We start from the raw sequence: 18,356 nt of genomic DNA, 5'->3' as shown, positions 1-18,356 counted from the left end.
TTTCTTCGGCTGGAAGCCAGATGACAATCCTGCTGTTTTTAAAGACTGATGTAGCATCGTCCAGTTTTTGTCTTCTCAAAGACTTCTTCCCTGTGCCTGCTGATTTATAGATAAGGGTCTTTGTGGAGCAGAGCCCCAGTGCCATATACTAATTGGTAAATGGGGGGCACTGCCAGCCTAGGAATGAACTTCTCAGTTGGTGCCGGTATAGTGTTGGCACTGAAGGATGTGAAAGAAAACGAGACTCCTCTGTCAGTCAGGTTGGGACAACATCAGGAATCAGCCGCCCTCTCTTCTTCCTGCGCTCTTCAGCCTTAGCACAGGGTCTGTGCCTACTCATCGTCAGGGCTAGTGATTGATTCCTGAATCTCCTTTGGTTTGCTTCTCCTTGCTATGCAACCTCTTCCCCTCAGTTGACCTTCTCTGAGTGTCTCCCCTCTGAGTGGAGGAGGTCCTGCTAATTGGTTAAGGTGGTGATTCTAAACTATGGTGCTTCTTACTCTAGGGAACATTCAGTAATGTCAAGAGACATTTTTGATTGTCACGGTTGGGAGCGGAGGGTTCTAATGGCATCTAGTGGCGGAAGTTCAGAGAACATTCTAGAATGTGCAGGACAGTGGCCCATAACAAAAAGAATTATCTGGCCCCAAATGTCAGTTACGCCAAGGATTGAGAAATCCCTGGATTAAAGGAGCTTATTTTATTATTCAGGGAGTTATGCCTTTTGCTTTGGTTTAATAGATGTTTTCAGAATTCTTGGACTTGCTGTGGTTTCATTTTTTTGTGGGTGGAAAATTCAACTGTGAATAACCTATGGGCCTGATGAATGAAAATCACAGAATATGTGAAGATCTCCTCTGTTCCAGCAGCCACAGATTCCTTCTTATTTCCTTGTCCCCCTTGTACTTGATCCACCTGCACACCCTAAAGGCTCAGTGAGAGTAAGAGCCTCAAGTGTTCATTTCCAGCTGTTTCCCTTCCCCATGGCGCCCCCTGGTGGAGATGGCTATATGTGGAGTGGCCAGAGGTACAGTTGGGGGGGTGGGGGGAGTTGGGGTTAGCTAGAATAGGGTTGACAGCAAGGAGGGTCTGTTCTAGACACAAAGTCATTAGCTTTATTACTGTATTTGAAAATTTATTTTGCTGTTGATGCCAGATATGGAGCCCTGAACTACACTCTGTGGGCGGTGTAGCTGCAGGCAAAAACCCACTTCAGATGGGTGGGGTTGGAGGTTTTCCTTTCCCTGCCCACACTAAGAATGCAGGTGGAGCATAATAAGGTGAAAATTCTGGGCACAGAACAGTCTTGCTCTGATTGCTTCAAATGTAAAAGGGACTGGCCATTTAAAATCCAGACTTTAAAAACAAACAACACACAACACAGCATAACAACCCAGACATTAAAAAAACCTCCAAGTATCTTAAAGGCATGTTGTTTTAGTGGATATTTTTCAGCTAGTGACTCAAAATAAGACTTGTTTAACCAGGTCTAAAGGGAGCAGGCTGTTTTCACCGAGAATGTGTTTTTCCTGTTTATAAAGAAAAGTACTAAAACTCATCAGAGGATCAGGTCTCGAAAGTAGGGAAGAAGGACTTCTGTTTGTACCTGTTTGAACCGGCGCCTTTGGTTGGTTCCTGAGCTCCTTTGCTCCCTAGGATGAGAGGTGAGCTCAGCGGTTATCACAAACTGTCAAGATTATGATAACCGACTTCATATTTGGCGCTGCTGCTGAGTGGATTCTACCATTGGTCTCAAGACGGTGGTACCAGGCCTATGTATCTGGGCCCATCAGGGGAGTGAACAACCTGAGAGCAACTTCCCAGGACTTTGGACTCACTTTGGAGGAAAACTCTGCTTTGCTTTTCCTTCCGTCCTCCTCCGCTTCTCCCTTTAACAGTGTGAGACCTCCCTATTTAGAGCAAGAATGTCTCCCCAGATCATCTCTCTTCCTTAACTCCAGTAATGCCATCGATGTATATTTTTCTTCCCCTCTTTCGTTCTCCTAACCCCTGGAGGGGTTAGACTTACAGTCTTAACTTAAAAACAGTTTACCAAACTCTCCATGTTGGTCTTAATGCAAATTGAGAAGTAGTAGGCAATTGGTTTAGAGTTAAATTGTTAACATCATCTTAAGACTCTTGTTACTGCTTATAGTAAGTCAGACAAGAAGCCTCTGAAACTTACAATTTATGACTGACCCTTATCTAGCATTTAATTAGGCTATCAGTTCTCTGTCATATAATTTTATATGAGTAGATACGTGGCCCTGAATTTTATAGAACAAATAAGCAAATGAGCCTGCTGCCAAGCATTAACTTCCTGACCATATAGCATAGAAATTCAAAGTTCAAACTCCATGCATACGGAAGTAGCTAGGGAAGTTTTGTTCTGAATCTCTACAGTGTAAAAATTTTTCTAACAGATTTTTTTTTTTTTTTAAAGAACCTATTTTAAGCAAAGAAAAACAAAATTCAAATGAAAGCATCTGGGGACTCTCAAAGCTAGAAACCTCTCTGGGAACCCCAGAGTCCTTTGAGACACGGTTTGAAAACCAGGGACACGGGTCCTTCAGCTCCCACCCTTCCAGCTCTTACCATGTTTTGTGCTGCTACAAGCTCCCCCATGTCTGATGTGCGGACGCCGAAACACACTTGTCTAGGGTCACACAGTGCCAGTGGGCAGAGAGCAAGTTGCAGGTCCGAGATCTCCCGGGCTGGGAGCAAGTGTTTGTTTGTTTTTCTGCACTCACCACCCCTCTGCTGTCTTCCTCTGATCCTCTTGGATGACCGGTGATGACACCAGCAGCCTCCCCAAGGGTCCAGACCCCTCACCCCCACTGCTTGTTGGCCTTCCCATCTCTCGTCTTAGATACCTTTTCGTTCCTACAACCACTTCCCCTACTGGGATTTTGGTCAGGAGTTTGTTTTTGTTTTCTTTTCCTTCTCACACCTCACTGCCACCGTATCCTCTGTAGTTGAACCCCATCTCCTCAAGGGCACAGTGATTTTCCACTGCTGTGTGACAAAATCTTTGGGCAAAAACTCACGGCAGGTAAGGGACAAATATAGAGTCGGAGTGCCGGGCTTTTCTGTGGTTCACACCAGGAGGAGGTCTTGGGGATCACTACTCACTTGTGTTTCTTCATCTCATTTCCGCCATCCTGCCCTTCCATCTAGCAGACACTTATTGACCATCCACTGCATGCAGGGCAGGGTCATGCCTGGCATTTCCTGTCTTTTGGGAGCTTATGCCCCTAGAGGAGAGATGAAAGGAAGGATTATCCTAAAGAGCAGAAGGAAAGAAGCCCTTCAAAATGAAACAAGACGGGATCAGGAAGGAGACAAACTATAAGAGACTCTTACTAATCTCACAAAACAAACTGAGGGTTGCTGGGGGAAGCGGGGGTAGGGATAGGGTGGTCGGATTATGGACATTGGGGAGGGTATCTGCTCTGGTGAGTGCTATGAAGTGTATAAGACTGATGATTCACAGACCTGTACCCCTGGGGCAAATAATACATTATATGTTAATAAAAACAGTTAAAAAAAAAAAGTGAAGCACAGTCTGCTGTGAGTTTTCCATGGGAGGCTGTATGCAGAAAGTGGGGGTCAGTTGTGAGGTATGGGTGGGATTTTCCAAGGCAACATGGAGGAGCACAGCTGACTTAGGGTTTCTTGAATGTTACTGTACAAGATGAGGTGAAAGGTTAGCCCATAGCCACTGGTTCTAGATAGATAGAACACACTTCAAGGCGTGCGTGGCTAGGGCAGAGAAGGTGTGGGAATGACTCTTCGAGCACAGCTGTCCCACGTGAATGTTGGACCAGCAGGCTGTGAGGGGATTGGCTGTGGGGCTCTGGGAGAAGCTGACTTCTCTGGTTGGGACTGGCATTGCTCCTGAAAGGATAGCCATTTACAACTTCACTCATCATCTGAGGAGAATGTTCCTGAAGTAAGAAATGGGCCCTGCAAGGTTGTTGGGTAGGCTGCTGCAGGAACTGCTTGCTTCCTCTGTGTCCCCTGGGGCAGAGCTGTTGTTCTGTATGTTCTCAGGTGGTTTGAGAAGTTGGCCTCTGGCACGCAAAGCAGGCCTTGCCTTGAAGGGCCTCTGAGGTGGATGGGGATCTTATAAGAGTAGCCATGTCTGGTGGCTGGTGGCAGATTTCTCAGTGTAATTTCCTTTGGTTAGTAGGCCTGTGGTCAGCCCTTAGTCATGACACAGCCTGGCCTTGCCTGGCTGTGGGGAAGAGGAGACGGGGTGGGGTGTTGGCGGGGGCTTGCAGGGGCCCCTGGGGCTCCTCTGGCTGTCTCCACATACAGCTCCTCTTCCTACCCCCAGCTCTGGAGGTGGGCTTGCTCTCTTTTTTCTTCTTTCAGTAACAGCTTTATTGGGATACAATTCATGTATCTTCTAATTCTCTCACATAAAGTGGATAATTCAGTGTTTTCAGTATATCCACAGAATTGTGCATCCATCACAACTAATTTTGGGATGTTTTCATTATCCACTGAAGTAACCCCCATGTGCTGGGTTGTCACCTCCTAATTCCCCTGTTTTCACAAGCCCAGAACAACTATTGCACTTTCTGTGTCTATAGATTTGCTTCCTCTAAACATTGCATTAAAATAGAATGATACAATATGTAGTTTTCTGTGTCTACCTTTTTTCACCTCACATAGTGTTTTCGGGGAACGGCTGTGCTGGAGCTCATATCAGAACCTAACTTATTCCCATTGATTGAGTAGTATGCCGTTGTATGTGTTTTTTTCATCCGACTGTCAGCTGATGGACGTTTGAGTTGTTTCGGGTTTTTGCCTATTATGAGCAAGATTGCTATGAACATTCGTGTACAAGTTTTTGCGTGGGCATAGGCTTTCATTTCTCTGGGGATAATTTCAGGAGTGGAGTTGCCTGGGTCACATGGTAATTCTGTGGTTAACCATTTGAAGAACCGCTAGACTATTTTCCACACCAGCTACATCATGGTACATTCCCACCCGCAGTATGCAAAGGTTCTAACTTCTAGACGTCCTCACCAGCACTGGTTCTGAGCTCTCATTGTTGAGTATGGCAGTCCAGGTGGGTATGAACAGGTATCTCATTGTGGTTTTAATTTGCATTTCCCTAAAGGCTAATGGTGTGTGCGTCTTTTCATACGCTTTTACTTTTTAAATTAAGAGAACTGACACATTTCGTTCAGTGCCAGACATCTTCGATCAGTTTTGGAAAGGGGGATGCCAGATTTTACCGTGCTGATGAGTGAATGGGGAGGAAGGAGGTGAATGCTGCTCTTTTAGGAAGTACAGGGATATAGGAGGTGTGGATCAGGGTGGTTAGTGGCAGCGGTGGGCCTAGAAGTTGAGCTCATTGCTGACAGACTTGGTACAGACTTCTTTCTGGAGGACAGACGGGGTCGTGGCCTCAGGCTGCCATTGCTGTGGTGGGCAGCAAGGCCTTCTGAGATAGACTGTGTTTTTGTGCCTGTCGGCTCCGTTTTGCAAGCAATTCCAGTTAAGTCTGGAGGCAGATTCTTAGCCAGATCTACTGCTTTTTGATCACTGTTTCTGTATCCTCTTGGTGAATGTTGGGACTGTCCCCGATGAAGCACCTTCCGGTGAGGTTTGCTATCCTGTTGCCCCGCACCCCCTGCCATTACTGTGGGAGTTAGGGGTGTGTCCTGGGTAATGGTTTTGAAAAGTCCTTTAGAATTCTCTATGAGTGGGAATTGTAGAGCTGAGTTCTAATTCAGTTCTGTGTGTGTGCTGTGAGTTTGCTGAGACAGCTGCTGCTGTGCCACGCCGTAGAGGCCGTGGGAGAAAAGAACATTCCTGGAAGTTCCCTATTTACTTAAAATCTGGGCCCTCGGTAATCAGCACTGTTTTCTTAACTTGAAATAAGAGGGCTTTTCATTCCAAATTTGTGTGTCTCTGAACTGGTAGAATTGAACCTTGCTTGGGTTTCTCAACCATCTTCTTTGCTGCTCAGATGGGCCATCTGTGGGTGGTTCTGACTGTCCCCAGGGCCAAGGCAGAGAAGCACACCACAATCTGCTGAGGCCCTCATTCCATTCTTATACCTGGCCCTGCCCTTGCTTCAACTTTGCAGCCTTGGGCAGCTTCTTCAGGGGGCTAATTGACGAAGTGGAGTGGAGTTTCCTGCCTGAAAGTTAACAGGTAATTCCTGTATGCATTTGGGGTTCTCCCTTAAAGTAGTAAAAGAAAATTGCCTGCTGACTGTCATTTTTAGTGTAGCATCGAGTTTACTTGCCCTGGGAAAATCCCTTCAGCCTTGGGGTACAGTTGACTCAGTGGTATGGGTTCTCAAACAGGAAGGGCAACCATTTCTAAGGACCCGGCATAGCTCCCAGTTAGAGAGGTGGCTTTAAAGCATCAGCCCCACGAGGCGGGGATCTCTGTCTTGCTGTTCGTTGAGTCTCCAGGGCCCGATGGCAGCAGGGGCTCAGTATAGGCTATAGAGGGCTTGCTGCTTGCTATAGAGGTTTTGTCATGGATTGAGTGCATCTCTTGCCACTGCCTTTGCAGCAGCCCTGGTTAGGAAGGGCTGAAGAAAGTGCTCTAGTGCGTGGAGGACAAGCATGCTTGGTCAACACGTGGTTTATTGTGCCCCCAGAACCGGTGTCTTTCTCTCAGAATGCATGTGGTGATGGGGGGCAGGGGGTGGGGGGTTCCCTTATAGGATGTCATGAGATCCCACACAGCAACTGGCGAACAACCTATGTAGATAGACATGTGTTTGAAACTACAGACCAGTGAGGGGCACCCAAGCTGGAGAAGCATGGAAAGCTATCTGGAGCCGGTGTGGGTGGAGCTGGGGCCGGGCAAGCTGGCCGGGTTTGGATGATCGGTGCGATCTGTGGAGGGCCAGCCCAGGAGGGAAAACAGCGTGAGTGAATACGGGGAGATCATGAGGAAGGGTGTGCAGGGTTATGGCGTGAGCTGACCGGCAGGTGTGGAGGGTGCGGCCAGGCCTGAGGAATTTCAGTGACATGGTATCACAAGAGGGAGTCTGAGCCTTGCTGTACAGACGGCATGGTGGTATTCCTTAGTGACGACAAACGTCTGCCTGGATCAGCAGCTCTCAGACTGGAGTAGACATCGGAATCACCTGGAAGGCTCGTTGGAGCACAGATGGTTGCCTGCTCCCCACACCCCAGAGTTGCTGATTTAATTGGGTCTGGGTTGGGGTCTGAGAATTGGCATTTCTTCGTGGTGCTTTTGCTGCTGTGGACTTAAGGACCATGCTCTGAAAAGCCACTGGCCTAGAATTCAGGGGTCAGTAATCTTTTTCTGTTTAAGGCCAAGAGTAAGTATTTTAGGCCATTGAGCTACATAGGATTTCCGTCACATTTTCTTCATTCTTGTTTTTTATAACCCTTAAAGCATGAACACACACACGTTGGCCATCGATACATAGGCTGGTGGAGAAAGGTGAGTGGCACAGGGAAGGCAGGGTATGGTGTCCAGGGTGGACAAGTTAATCTCTCTGGGCCTTTGTTTCCCATCTGTGAAACAGAATGATAGTAGTAGTTCTTCCCATCAAGGACTCTAAGAATTCAGTGAGCTAAGGCGCAAAAAGCCTGCCTAGAATTTATTTGTCACTTACTGTTCATAGCATTACTACCAACTACTAATGGCCATTCATAGGTGAGGAAAACAGTGAGAGAGGAAGACCTACCTACATGCAGATCTACCACATGACAGATTCTGAAAGAGAATTGCACCAAGATCTCGCCATCGTTCCTTCTTAGGCTGCTTCCAAAGAAAAATACTTAGAACAAAAACAGGTGCACCCTCTGAGTAAATCCTGGGTTAGTGCTGTGTGGAGATCATTGCTCAGCTTTTCCTTTGGCACACTGAGGAAATGGTGCCATTTGGGACCTGGCTGGTTCTTGGACCCAGGGCTCTCGTTCGGGGGTGGAGAGTGTGGTTTACTTGTAACCCCTTTGCAACCTCCGCCTCGGCCTCAGGTGTTGGGAAGACTTGCTTTAAAACCTTGGCCCAAATAGGGCACCAAATAGGATCTGGCTGATGAGTATTGAAACTGTACCTTTGTGCCTTTCAACCTCATATTTTGCCCCATGGCATGAGTGAAAGTGAGAACTACAAGAAAGGTGGCTATCATGTACTCCACACTTCCTGAGTTGCAGTGTGCAAATGAGTGGTGAGCTGCCTCTTTCACTTGTGATAGCTTGAACAGGAAGACTGCTGGGTACCCCTGGCACAGCCTCTCAGCACGGGTACCGGGGGGGAGGCTGCCTGGTGGCCCGGAGAGCTTCAGCTTCTCTCTCTCCAGACACTGCTAGTGCGAGTTGGCCATGCTTACATAACTTGGGAGCTGGCTGCCCTTTCCTGGTCTAATGACCCCTGAGGAGGCGCCCATTCTGTTGCTCACCTCCCCAGCTGCATGCTCTAATCCTTGCCAGAGCACAGGCTAATGACTTTGTAAGCTCAAGTTACAGATGCCCAGAAGTGCCCGGTGGTGCTTTGACTCCACCCTCCGCTTGAATTTTTGCTGACATTCAGTGAAATATCCTTCCATCTCCTCCCCACCTTGCAAAACAAGCTTCCTGTTTTGAACTTGGTCCAGACTGGAACAGCCCTGCTACACCTGTTAACATAGTCAGACACACATTTCCTCCTCTGTATTTGTGCAGCTTTTTTGTCGCCTAGCCAGATTTCCCCTCTCAGCTTACAGATTTGGAATCATAACATAAGATATTGAACCAGCAAATTAAGAAAAAAGGAAGTGCGCGTTTTGGAGCTAGTTGAGTGAAAACATGGCTCCTGGTTGGTTTCCCTCTGTTCTGCCACTACCACTCTACTAACTTTCCTCCTTCTTCACAGCGGAATGGAAACGAGGAAAGGAAATCGGCTGACGCAGGAGCCAGAGTGACACCGGCAAGCCCACCCCTCCAGTCTGCACCATGAACTTGTGTCTTCCTCCTACGTTGTAAGAGCCAAAGGGCAGGTGAAGTTGCTGGAGAGCAATGGCTCTCTTTACTCCATGGAAGCTGTCCTCTCAGAAGCTCGGCTTTTTCCTTGTGACTTTTGGCTTTATCTGGGGTATGATGCTCCTGCATTTTACCATCCAGCAGCGAACTCAGCCTGAGAGCAGCTCCATGCTACGCGAGCAGATCCTAGACCTCAGCAAGAGGTACATCAAGGCGCTGGCAGAGGAAAACCGGAATGTGGTGGATGGGCCATATGCCGGCGTCATGACAGCTTACGGTAAGCGCCGGGCTACTGGGGCTGCTTGATAGAGCGTGGTTCTGCCTGAGAAGGACCCCAGAGCCTCGCCACCTTGGTTTTGTCATGGATTGAGTGCATCTCTTGCCACTGCCTTTGCAGCAGTGAATTGCACACAGAGAGACACTTTGAGAAAGTTAAAGCCATGTCCTTGGGGAGCCTCTGAGCTCTTGTGCCCACAGACTAACACCCAGACCCAGGAGCAGTGGGGGCGGAATGGTTATCAGCACTCCAGGTTGGATTTGCAGCCAGCCCTTCTTCCGTCAACACATTTCTGGATCGCATGATCTCATCTGGGAGTATGATCAGGGAGCGGAGAAAAATATTCTCCTTCTTTTCCCTAAACAAAACTTAATTAAGATGGGGTGGGGGTGAGGTAAGAAGGGTGGGGAGGAATGTGGGGAGGAATGTGTGGGGGAAGGAGGACTGTGTTGGGGGTGGGCAGGGTGAGGTAGGAGGGTGGGGAGAAACTCCAAGCCAGTGTGTGCCTCCCTCTGGCCACAGCGTAGGACACTAGCGATTACGTGCTGCTGGCTAATCGCTTTCATGTCTAGCTTCTTGAGAGTCAACTGTTCTTGTTTCTTGCCCTTGTCTTTAATGGCCTGACTTTGAAAGAAGTCTTACCATATGTGTTGCTTTTTTCTAAAACTCTTTTAGAAATGAGGCTGAGTGGGAAAAAGAATACACAAAATATTACTTATTTTTCTTTTGGCAAAAGTTTTGCTTAATATAGAAAAAGTTGGAAGCTATAGATGTGCAAAAAAAAAAAAAAAACCCACCAAGAATAAAGAAAATCACATATAAATCTACTGCTCTAGGAAATAACCATAATTAACATCTCAGTGTATACTTTCTGATATTTTATATATACACACAAAAATATACATATACATGAATAATACTTTAAAAAGCATAGATGCACAAATACAGAACAGAAATTGTAAATGAAATTTGGATCATACCATGATGTGGGGAACTGACCTTCCAGCTCTCCTTGATGACTGAGGATGGGAGTAGACTTAATCCATAGGTGATGGTCTGTCCTATTACTCATTGACAAGTCCAGTCACTGAACAGAGAACTTAGTGGCCTTAGGGATTGGGACCCTGAGTGTAATATGAATGAGATGCAAGAACGGGGTGGCCGGGGTGGAAAACATTAGTGTTCTACCTTATGACCTATCAGTCACAGACTCTGAAGTATATGGAGTTCATATGGTGTTTTCCTGAAAATATAGAGCAGCAGTTGGAAGCTTGAGTTCAAATGCAGGAAATCATACTTAATTTTACATAATCTTTTTTTTTCTTTTTGAAAGGATCCAGGAAATCTGGTTACTTTTAAATTTCATATATATTTTTTTGGTAAGGAGAAAATGGTTGGGTTTTTTTGTTTGTTTTTTGTTTTTTGTTTTTGGTGGGAGGAGGTGAGGTCAGGGGAGGAGCAGAGGAGAGGGAGAGAGTCTTACTTAGGCAGGCCCCAGGCCCAGAGAGAAACCCAGTAGGGGGCTTGACCTCATGACCTGAGATAATGATTTGAGTTGAAACCAGGAGCTGGACATTTAACCAACTGAGCCACCCAGGCACCCTGAAAATGGTTGCTTTTATTTTTTTATTTTTTATAATTTTTTTATTATGTTAGTCACCATACAGTACATCATTAGTTTTTTATGTAGTGTTCCATGATTCATTGTTTACGTATAACACCCAGCACTCCATTCAAAAAGTGCCCTCCTTAATACCCATCACCAGGCTAACCCATCCCCCCAACCCCCTCCCCTCTAAAACCCTCAGTTTGATTCCCAGAGTCCATAGTCTCTCATGGTTCATCTCCCCCTCTGATTTCCCCCACTTCATTTTTCCCTTCCATCTCCTTATGTCCTCCATGCTATTCCTTATGCTCCACAAGTAAGTGAAACCATATGATAATTGTCTTCTCTGTTTGACTTATTTCACTCAGTTTTATCTCCTCCAGTTCCATCCACGCTGATACAAAAGTTGGGTATTCATTCTTTCTGATGGCTGTGTAATATTCGATTATATATATGGACTGCATCTTCTTTATCCATTCATCTGTTGAAGGAAATCTAGGGTTTTCCCATAGTTTGGTGATTATGGACATTGCTGCTGTGAACATTGGGGTACAAATGGCCCTTATTTTCACTACATCTGTATCTTTCAGGTAAATACCCAGTAGTGCAATTGCTGGGTCATAGAGTAGCTCTATTTTTAACTTTCTGAGGAATCTCCATGCTGCCTTCCCAAGTGACTGTTTCAACTTGCATTCCCATCAACACTGTAGGAGGGTTCACCTTTGTCCACAACCTCTCCAATGTTTGTTGTTTCTTGCCATTCCAATTTTTGCTATTCTAAATGGTGTGGTTTTGATTTGAATTTCCCTGATGGCTAATGATGTTGCGTATTTTCTCATCACCCTGAGATTGTGATCTGAGCTGAAACCAGGAGTCAGACATTTAACTGACTTGAGCCACTCAGGCACCCTGAAAATGGTTGCTTTTAACATACAATGTGGAAATCCTTTTTCAGTGCCTACTGTTGGAATGATCACACTTGTTTGCTTTTAATCTGTTCAATTTGGCAGTGTCTATAAGCATTGGTTCTCAACATGTCTAAATAAATACCCCCCCTTTTTTTTGATCTGATGGATTAAAAAACGAGACTCCATTTTGAGGACCCATATTGAAAAACAACTAGGTAGTTTTTCAGAGGGTGCATAAACAATGAATTCTGTTACGCTGAAAAGAAATAAATTAAAAAAAAAAAGAATGAAAACATGAAAAAAAAATAGTTAAATTTAAAATTTTAAAAAAGAAAGAAAGAAAGAAAGTTACTCATTGACTTCATTCTTCCGTAATATTTCCAAATACCGTAGGTCAGAAAGAATACATCAGACTGTTACTATGTGCAAGTAAACAGAACCAGTAAAGTCAACTCCATTTTTTTTTTAAATATTTTTTTTTTTAAAGATTTTACTTATTTATTTGAGAGAGAGAGTGTGAGAGAGAGCATGAGCGAGGAGAAGGTCAGAGAGCGAAGCAGACTCCCCATGGAGCTGGGAGCCTGATGTGGGACTCGATCCCGGGACTCCAGGATCACGCCCTGAGCCGAAGGCAGTCGTCCAACCAACTGCGCCACCCAGGCGTCCCAGTCAACTCCATTTTTGAGTTTCTGGTTCAGTACCTTCCGTGTTAAATATTTTGGGGAAGAGGAGAGTCGTCTGTTAGTAATTTCTTCCTCCTGTTGATCTCAATCTGCCAAACTGGGACAGAAGAAACACCCCAAATGGTAAATTTGTGAACTTTAAGTTTTCATAGTTGTTGTGAGTGTCCCCATTTCTTTTTTCCTGCTGAACATCTCCTAGGCTAGGCTTCCTCTGTGTTCTCAGGAGCAGTGATGGGGTCTTGGCTTACAACCTCACAAACACCATGTGTTGTAAAAAGTTACCAGAACTCCAGAGTAGTCTGTTAGAATTTTGGCCACCTTATCTTACATAAGAGTTTGGAGCTCGGAGGAACTATAAAACTTCTTCCTTTCACAGGTGAACCTTAGCAGAGTCATTCTTTTGTTTCTCAAAAAATAGCAAACAACCCAACAGGCCCTGTCAGCAGAGGTAGCACACGCTGCTTGCATCTCATCAACTCAGCGTTCAGTCAGAGTGCTCCTTGGGGCTGAGTCTGTGGAATTTAACTGGACTGTGCATACGTGCTTGAGGCACTGGGACCATCACGTGGCGAAATCCTACTAAGACAGGGTTTGTCATGTCAACACTCTTGGCATTTGGGGCTGGGTGATTCTTAGTAGTGGGGACTGCTCGTGTGCTGTAGGATACTGACCAGCAGCTCTGGCGTCTGTACCCACTAAGTCCAATAGCACCCCCCTGGTTGTGACCATCAAAAATGTGTCCAAACATTGGGGGGGCGGGTTGCAAAATTGCCTCCCTCCCCACCTTGGAGGATCACCACGTTAAGAATGAAACAGAAAACACTTAAGAGCATCTTCTTAAAGAGTTCCCAAGCAGATAGCTAGTTTTTATTATTTAAGATTTGTCAGCCTGGCCTTCTCCATTTCTCCATTCTGGGCACCAATGACTGGTATTGAGGAAGACGGTGCGGTTCGGTCCAGGGCCAGTCCTGGGAAGCTGGAGAGCCTTTCAGATGGTGTGTGCTTCCCCTGCGGTCCATCGGTACTCGTGGTGGGCACGTCCACAGCCAGGCAGCTCTGGTGGTTGATGTCAGGAGGTACAAAGACCGCAGGATGTTCAGTGGTTTAGCTAGGCTGAGACAGCAGGGATGAGGATGCTGGGACAGTGGTTTGCAGTCTCCTTTTCTGCCACAGATGCAGCCCAGGAACAGAGCACTGCCTAGATGCCTGTGCTGAGACAGTGAGGAGCTGATCCCGTATGGCTGGGATCTTTGCCTGCTCTGAGTCAATCCCATTATTAGACCAAAACAGGAGAGAGAGAGAGAGAGAGAGAGAAAACACCTTCATTTCCCCATCCCTGTATTGGCGTAATCAGAGGCCCTTAGGATGTGTAAATGTATCGTCAGTAGCTGAGGCAGGTATTTGAAGAATCCTGGTAGCTGCCTTCAGATTATTATTGATTTTTTAGAATCCCTGGCTTGAGGTCCTAGAGCAGAAGAGTTCAGGAAACTGTGTGACCTGTGGGTCAAATGCGGACCTCTGTCATTTTGAGTAATTAAACGTTGATCGAAACCGAACCACTCCCACTTGTTTATAACAACTGCAAAAACAGAGAAGCGGGGTAAAATCAGGATTTCAGAGGACATGTAAAACTCGCTGACTCCATCTTTCAGTAGTCCCCATAATTCAGTCTAAAATACATCGATCAGGTCCTGTCTCTCCTGGACTCAGCAGTTTCGCAGGACTCCCATGGTCTAAGGCCTGGACAGCAAGCTCACCTCGGCCTGAGCCTCCTTTTTTTTAGAGGAGGTGTCCCTAGTTTGCTCTCTGTGGCTGTTTTTGCACGCAGTGGCAAGAGCTGAGTAGTTGCCACAGGGTCTTGTCAATCCCTGCTCTATCCACGGAGCCCTCTTTCTATAGGATTTTGCTTGGTGTCCTAAGACTCATCTCTACACTTGAGTCCACTTTAAGACCTCTTCACATAAGGTGTGCATCCCAATGTTGTGTTTCTCTGTCCTCTAGAAATGCCTTTTTTTTGAGATTTTATTTACTTGTCCGCACAAGCAGGGGGAGCAGCAGACAGAGGGAGAGGGGGAAGCAGGCTCCCCACGGAGCAGGGAGCCCCACTGTGGGGCTCCAACCCAGTACCCTGGGATCATGACCTGAGCTGAAGGCAGCCACTTAACGACGGAACCACCCACGCCCCTGGAAATGCTCCTTCTGTGTGGCAGGTCAGAGACTAGTGGTTAGGAGCTCGGGCTTTGGAGGCAGGCGGTGTGGTCGTGTCGCATTCTGGCCGCAGAGCCTGGGCCCTCAGAGTGCAACACGGCTACGTGACTGCGCATGTGAGCGAGGGGCGTGTGTCCAGCGTTGCGAGTCTGACGAGTCCTTGGCCTGTCCTAGAGCTTGCATACTGTCCTCTCCTCCCCCATCCTTGTTCTGCTGATTGGAAAAGAGACTTCTGAACTTCTTTTGGAATTGGGGAATTCAGAAGTAGTGCCTGGAAGATGTCCCAGGCGGCCTGTGTGGAACAGTCGGAGCATTCATCTGTGGGGTGTGGACGGCGTTTCTGCGCGCTCCTCTGCCACGACGAAGAGGGGGTGAGGGGGAGAGGGGGTGAAGGGGAGAGGGGCGTGTGGAGCCAGGGCCTCCTGCCGCACGGCCTCCACCGCATCTTCCCGGCCCACGTGGCAGGGCCATGCCGGTCAGTGACTGCACGGGAACTGTGTCATGAATGCTGTCACTCACCCTCGTCAATGCCCTTCTTGTTTCTGAGGTGAATTGATCTCTGTCTCTGTGGCCTGACCCAAATTCTGATGCCCGGTGATTGCCTCTTATCTACGACACTGGCCCTGTCCGGTTGCGCTGTCCCGGGCCATGACAGACAGCCTCCCTTAGTGGCGCAGCCACATCTTAGTTGCTGCAACCTTTCTTGCCTCTTTGGTGCCCTTTGCTGTTCTGGATGCGGGGACTGTGGCTCAGGCTGAAGCAGTGTAGGCCTTCAGCAGGTCTGCCACCCTCTCCTGCTCGTTTCCCATTTCCCTGGTGTGGCTTTTCCCTCTTGATCTCCTACTCTGCCTTACCTCCTGTGTCCGTCCTGACTGCCTGGACTTCTTGAGCCTCAGTTGTCCCGTTGACTGGCTGTTACCCCTCAAGCCTGGCACTCTGGGAAATGTCTGTGTGCTCTGCAGCTATATGACAGTGCGGTCCTTGTGTATACAGCTAGAAGAAGACAGACGGGGGTCCCTGCTCTCGTGAACGCTATGTTCATTTTGGAGGGAGAAATAATAGAGACAATATCAGATAGTAATTCCAGGAAGAAAGATGAGACAGGCATGTGTGATTCTTTAAAAAATGCACGAGGCGCTACTTGGAACGAGAAGGTCAAAGAAAGCCTCTCTTAGGTGTCTCTTAGCCCTACTGATGTTGGGGAGCTGTGGGTGGGGTGGGTGGAGGGCCTTTGAGGCCCAGCAGGCCAGGCAGGAGGCAGGGTGTGTGCCCCAGGCTTGCAAGTGCACTCGGGGCAGAACTGAGGTTGCTGGGGCTGAACAACGGGAGCCAGGAGCGGTGTGGAAGGGGCCCTTTGGGCTCTGGATCTCAGTGTGACGGCAGGGGGAGAGGAGTGCAGGGGGTGGACGTTCTTGTGAGGGAGCCTAGCCTGCCCCAACCTGGGGGCCTTGGCCCCTCCCTGTTTTCTCCTCACCCCACAACCCCCCCTCCTTAACTCCTGGGTTGGGGAAGAGAGTAAAGAGGAAGAAGCTCCTCCTGTTTCCTTAAAGAGGTGAGGTTTGCGAAACGTGGGCCCTGGAGAAGAGGGTAGGATTTTTGGTTGCTGGTCAAAGGGCAGTGCATTGGGCTTCAGGTGGCCCTTGTTGGCCTGGCGATGCCCACTTCTAAGGCATTGACATCATTTAGGGTTCTGCTCATAGGCCAAAGGGAGGCCCCCACTGTGATGCTGGCATGGTGGCCTCTGGTAGCTCCTGCTGTGTTGCAGACCTACATAAAGTCTGGAGAGTTAGATGAGCTTTTATGCATGTTTGGTTCCACCCCTGCTATGAAAGAGAAGATGAAAAATACTTAGGTTAAATTTCACCACAGATTTAAAAAAAAAAAAAAAAAGTCTGTGAATGGCTTTTTAAAAATTCTATTTATTTTTCGGGACGCCTGGGTGGCTCAGTTGGTTGGACGACTGCCTTCGGCTCAGGGCGTGATCCTGGAGTCCCGGGATCGAGTCCCACATCAGGCTCCCAGCTCCATGGGGAGTCTGCTTCGCTCTCTGACCTTCTCCTCGCTCATGCTCTCTCTCACTGTCTCTCTCTCTCAAATAAATACATAAATAATCTTTAAAAAAAAAAAATTCTATTTATTTTTCTTTTTCTTTTTTTTTTTTTTTTTTGGCTCTTTTCCTTCAAATATGACCAAGGCACTGTTTTCTTGGAGGGCTGGGGTGCTGTGGAGAACCACCATTGCCAAAGCAGCAGTTCTCCACCCTGGAGGGAAACACACTGCTTTGGAGTGACACTGGGAGGAAGAGAGGAGCTGGGCTGGTCAGCGTGTCTGAGGAGCGCCGTGTTGCTCTACGGGACGTGGCTGTTGTGATTAAAGGAAGGGCTTTCTGCTTTAGAAAGTTGTCAACCTAAAACAGGCTTCTCTGGGCTCGGAGCCCTTCCAGGGCTGTGTGGTGGCAGTCCCCCCACCTGGCACCCCGGCAGAGCCAGGCTGAGTTTCCAAGCACGCCCAGCAGGGCCGCACGTCTGAGGAGGGCCTCGGGGGTGCTGTAAACAGGAGAACAGTCAGACTGTGTCTCTGGCAGGGATTGGAGCCTGTTCTTCTGCTCTCTTTGTCCACAAGACCTGTCCTTTCCTGCCTCATTGCTGCTTCAAGTCCTAGCTTGAGGAGAGAACAGGCATGAGGGGATGTGTGTGTGACTCTTGGGCTCAGAGTGCCTGGGCCCCTGAAGTGGGGTTGCGCCCTTCACCCAGGGGCCTGTCAGAACCGGCTGGGCAGACGTCATGCCACTGTGGTCACCCTGAGGAGCTATGGACCCTTCCCAGACCTGTCTGGGTACCAAGCTGTCTTCTGGGACCGCTGGTGGGGTGGTGGCTGAGCATTCACCTGTCCCCGAGTCCCTGCCTCTGCCCTTCCTCCCACCTGCGTGCCTCCTCTCCCCATGGCTTGCTCCTCCTCTCCTTCTGTTCTCTCTTTCACTATTTTATTCTCAGTCTTACAACCCCTAGACCACCTATTTTTCTAACACCTAAACCACCTCTCGTTACATAGTTACTGGTCTATTGCTCATCTCTCTCCTTCATGTAGCAGGTGAGCCCCCAAAGAGCAGGGATTTTTGCCCCTCTTGTTCCCCACTGTGCCACGGAGCTCAATGCGTGCCTGGCCCTTAGTAGGAGCCAGGAGTGATCGGCAGCAGCCCCTTCACCCTCTCATCTGTGTGGGACCGTTCCAGCTGGGGCTAATTGGAAAGTCAAGTTTTTAGGGAGGTTGGAAATGAGACGAGATTCCCCCTGCATTCCATGTCTGGGGGTGGCTCCAAGTGGCTCTTGTGCTCCTGATTCTGACATAGGAACCAGGAACCAGTGTTTATTCTGGAACATCGTTAGAGAGTTTTCATATGTGGCTGTAGGGTTCCTTACTGGGTGTGTGACCTTGGGCAGGTGACTGATGTTTTAAAAGCCCGCTTCTTCTTTTGTAAAACTGAGGATATAATAGTATCATTCACCTCCGAGGCTTGTTGTAAGGCTCACCTGTTACAAAGCTTACTTAGGCACTTAGATGAGTGAAAAGCATTCATTGGGAGTTCTCACGAACTGGGGCCGACATGTACCGACGGCTGTTAGCACCGCACCAGAACTGTTTGTGTGAAGTGGACATTTGTTTATACGTTTGAACATAGGGCTTCAAGAACGTGTTTATGTA

General features: G+C 47.8%; 1 protein-coding gene across 2 annotated transcripts in view; it reads left to right on the top strand.

The window, feature by feature from the left end:
- Positions 1-18,356, top strand: part of MGAT5 (alpha-1,6-mannosylglycoprotein 6-beta-N-acetylglucosaminyltransferase) — a 335,937-nt gene that overhangs the window by 109,770 nt on the left and 207,811 nt on the right. For both annotated transcript variants that reach the window (XM_044242594.1, XM_044242593.1), the window contains one exon: positions 8,866-9,249. In XM_044242594.1, the coding sequence (XP_044098529.1) occupies positions 9,009-9,249 (241 nt within the window). In that variant the 5' untranslated portion in view covers positions 8,866-9,008. The remainder of the gene's footprint in view (positions 1-8,865; positions 9,250-18,356) is intronic.

The sequence above is a fragment of the Neovison vison genome, chromosome 3 (genome assembly GCF_020171115.1).
Source record: "Neovison vison isolate M4711 chromosome 3, ASM_NN_V1, whole genome shotgun sequence".
Taxonomy (NCBI): Eukaryota; Metazoa; Chordata; class Mammalia; order Carnivora; family Mustelidae; genus Neogale; species Neogale vison.
Note: the sequence above shows the minus strand (reverse complement) of the source record. Positions and strands in the feature narration are given on the sequence as shown.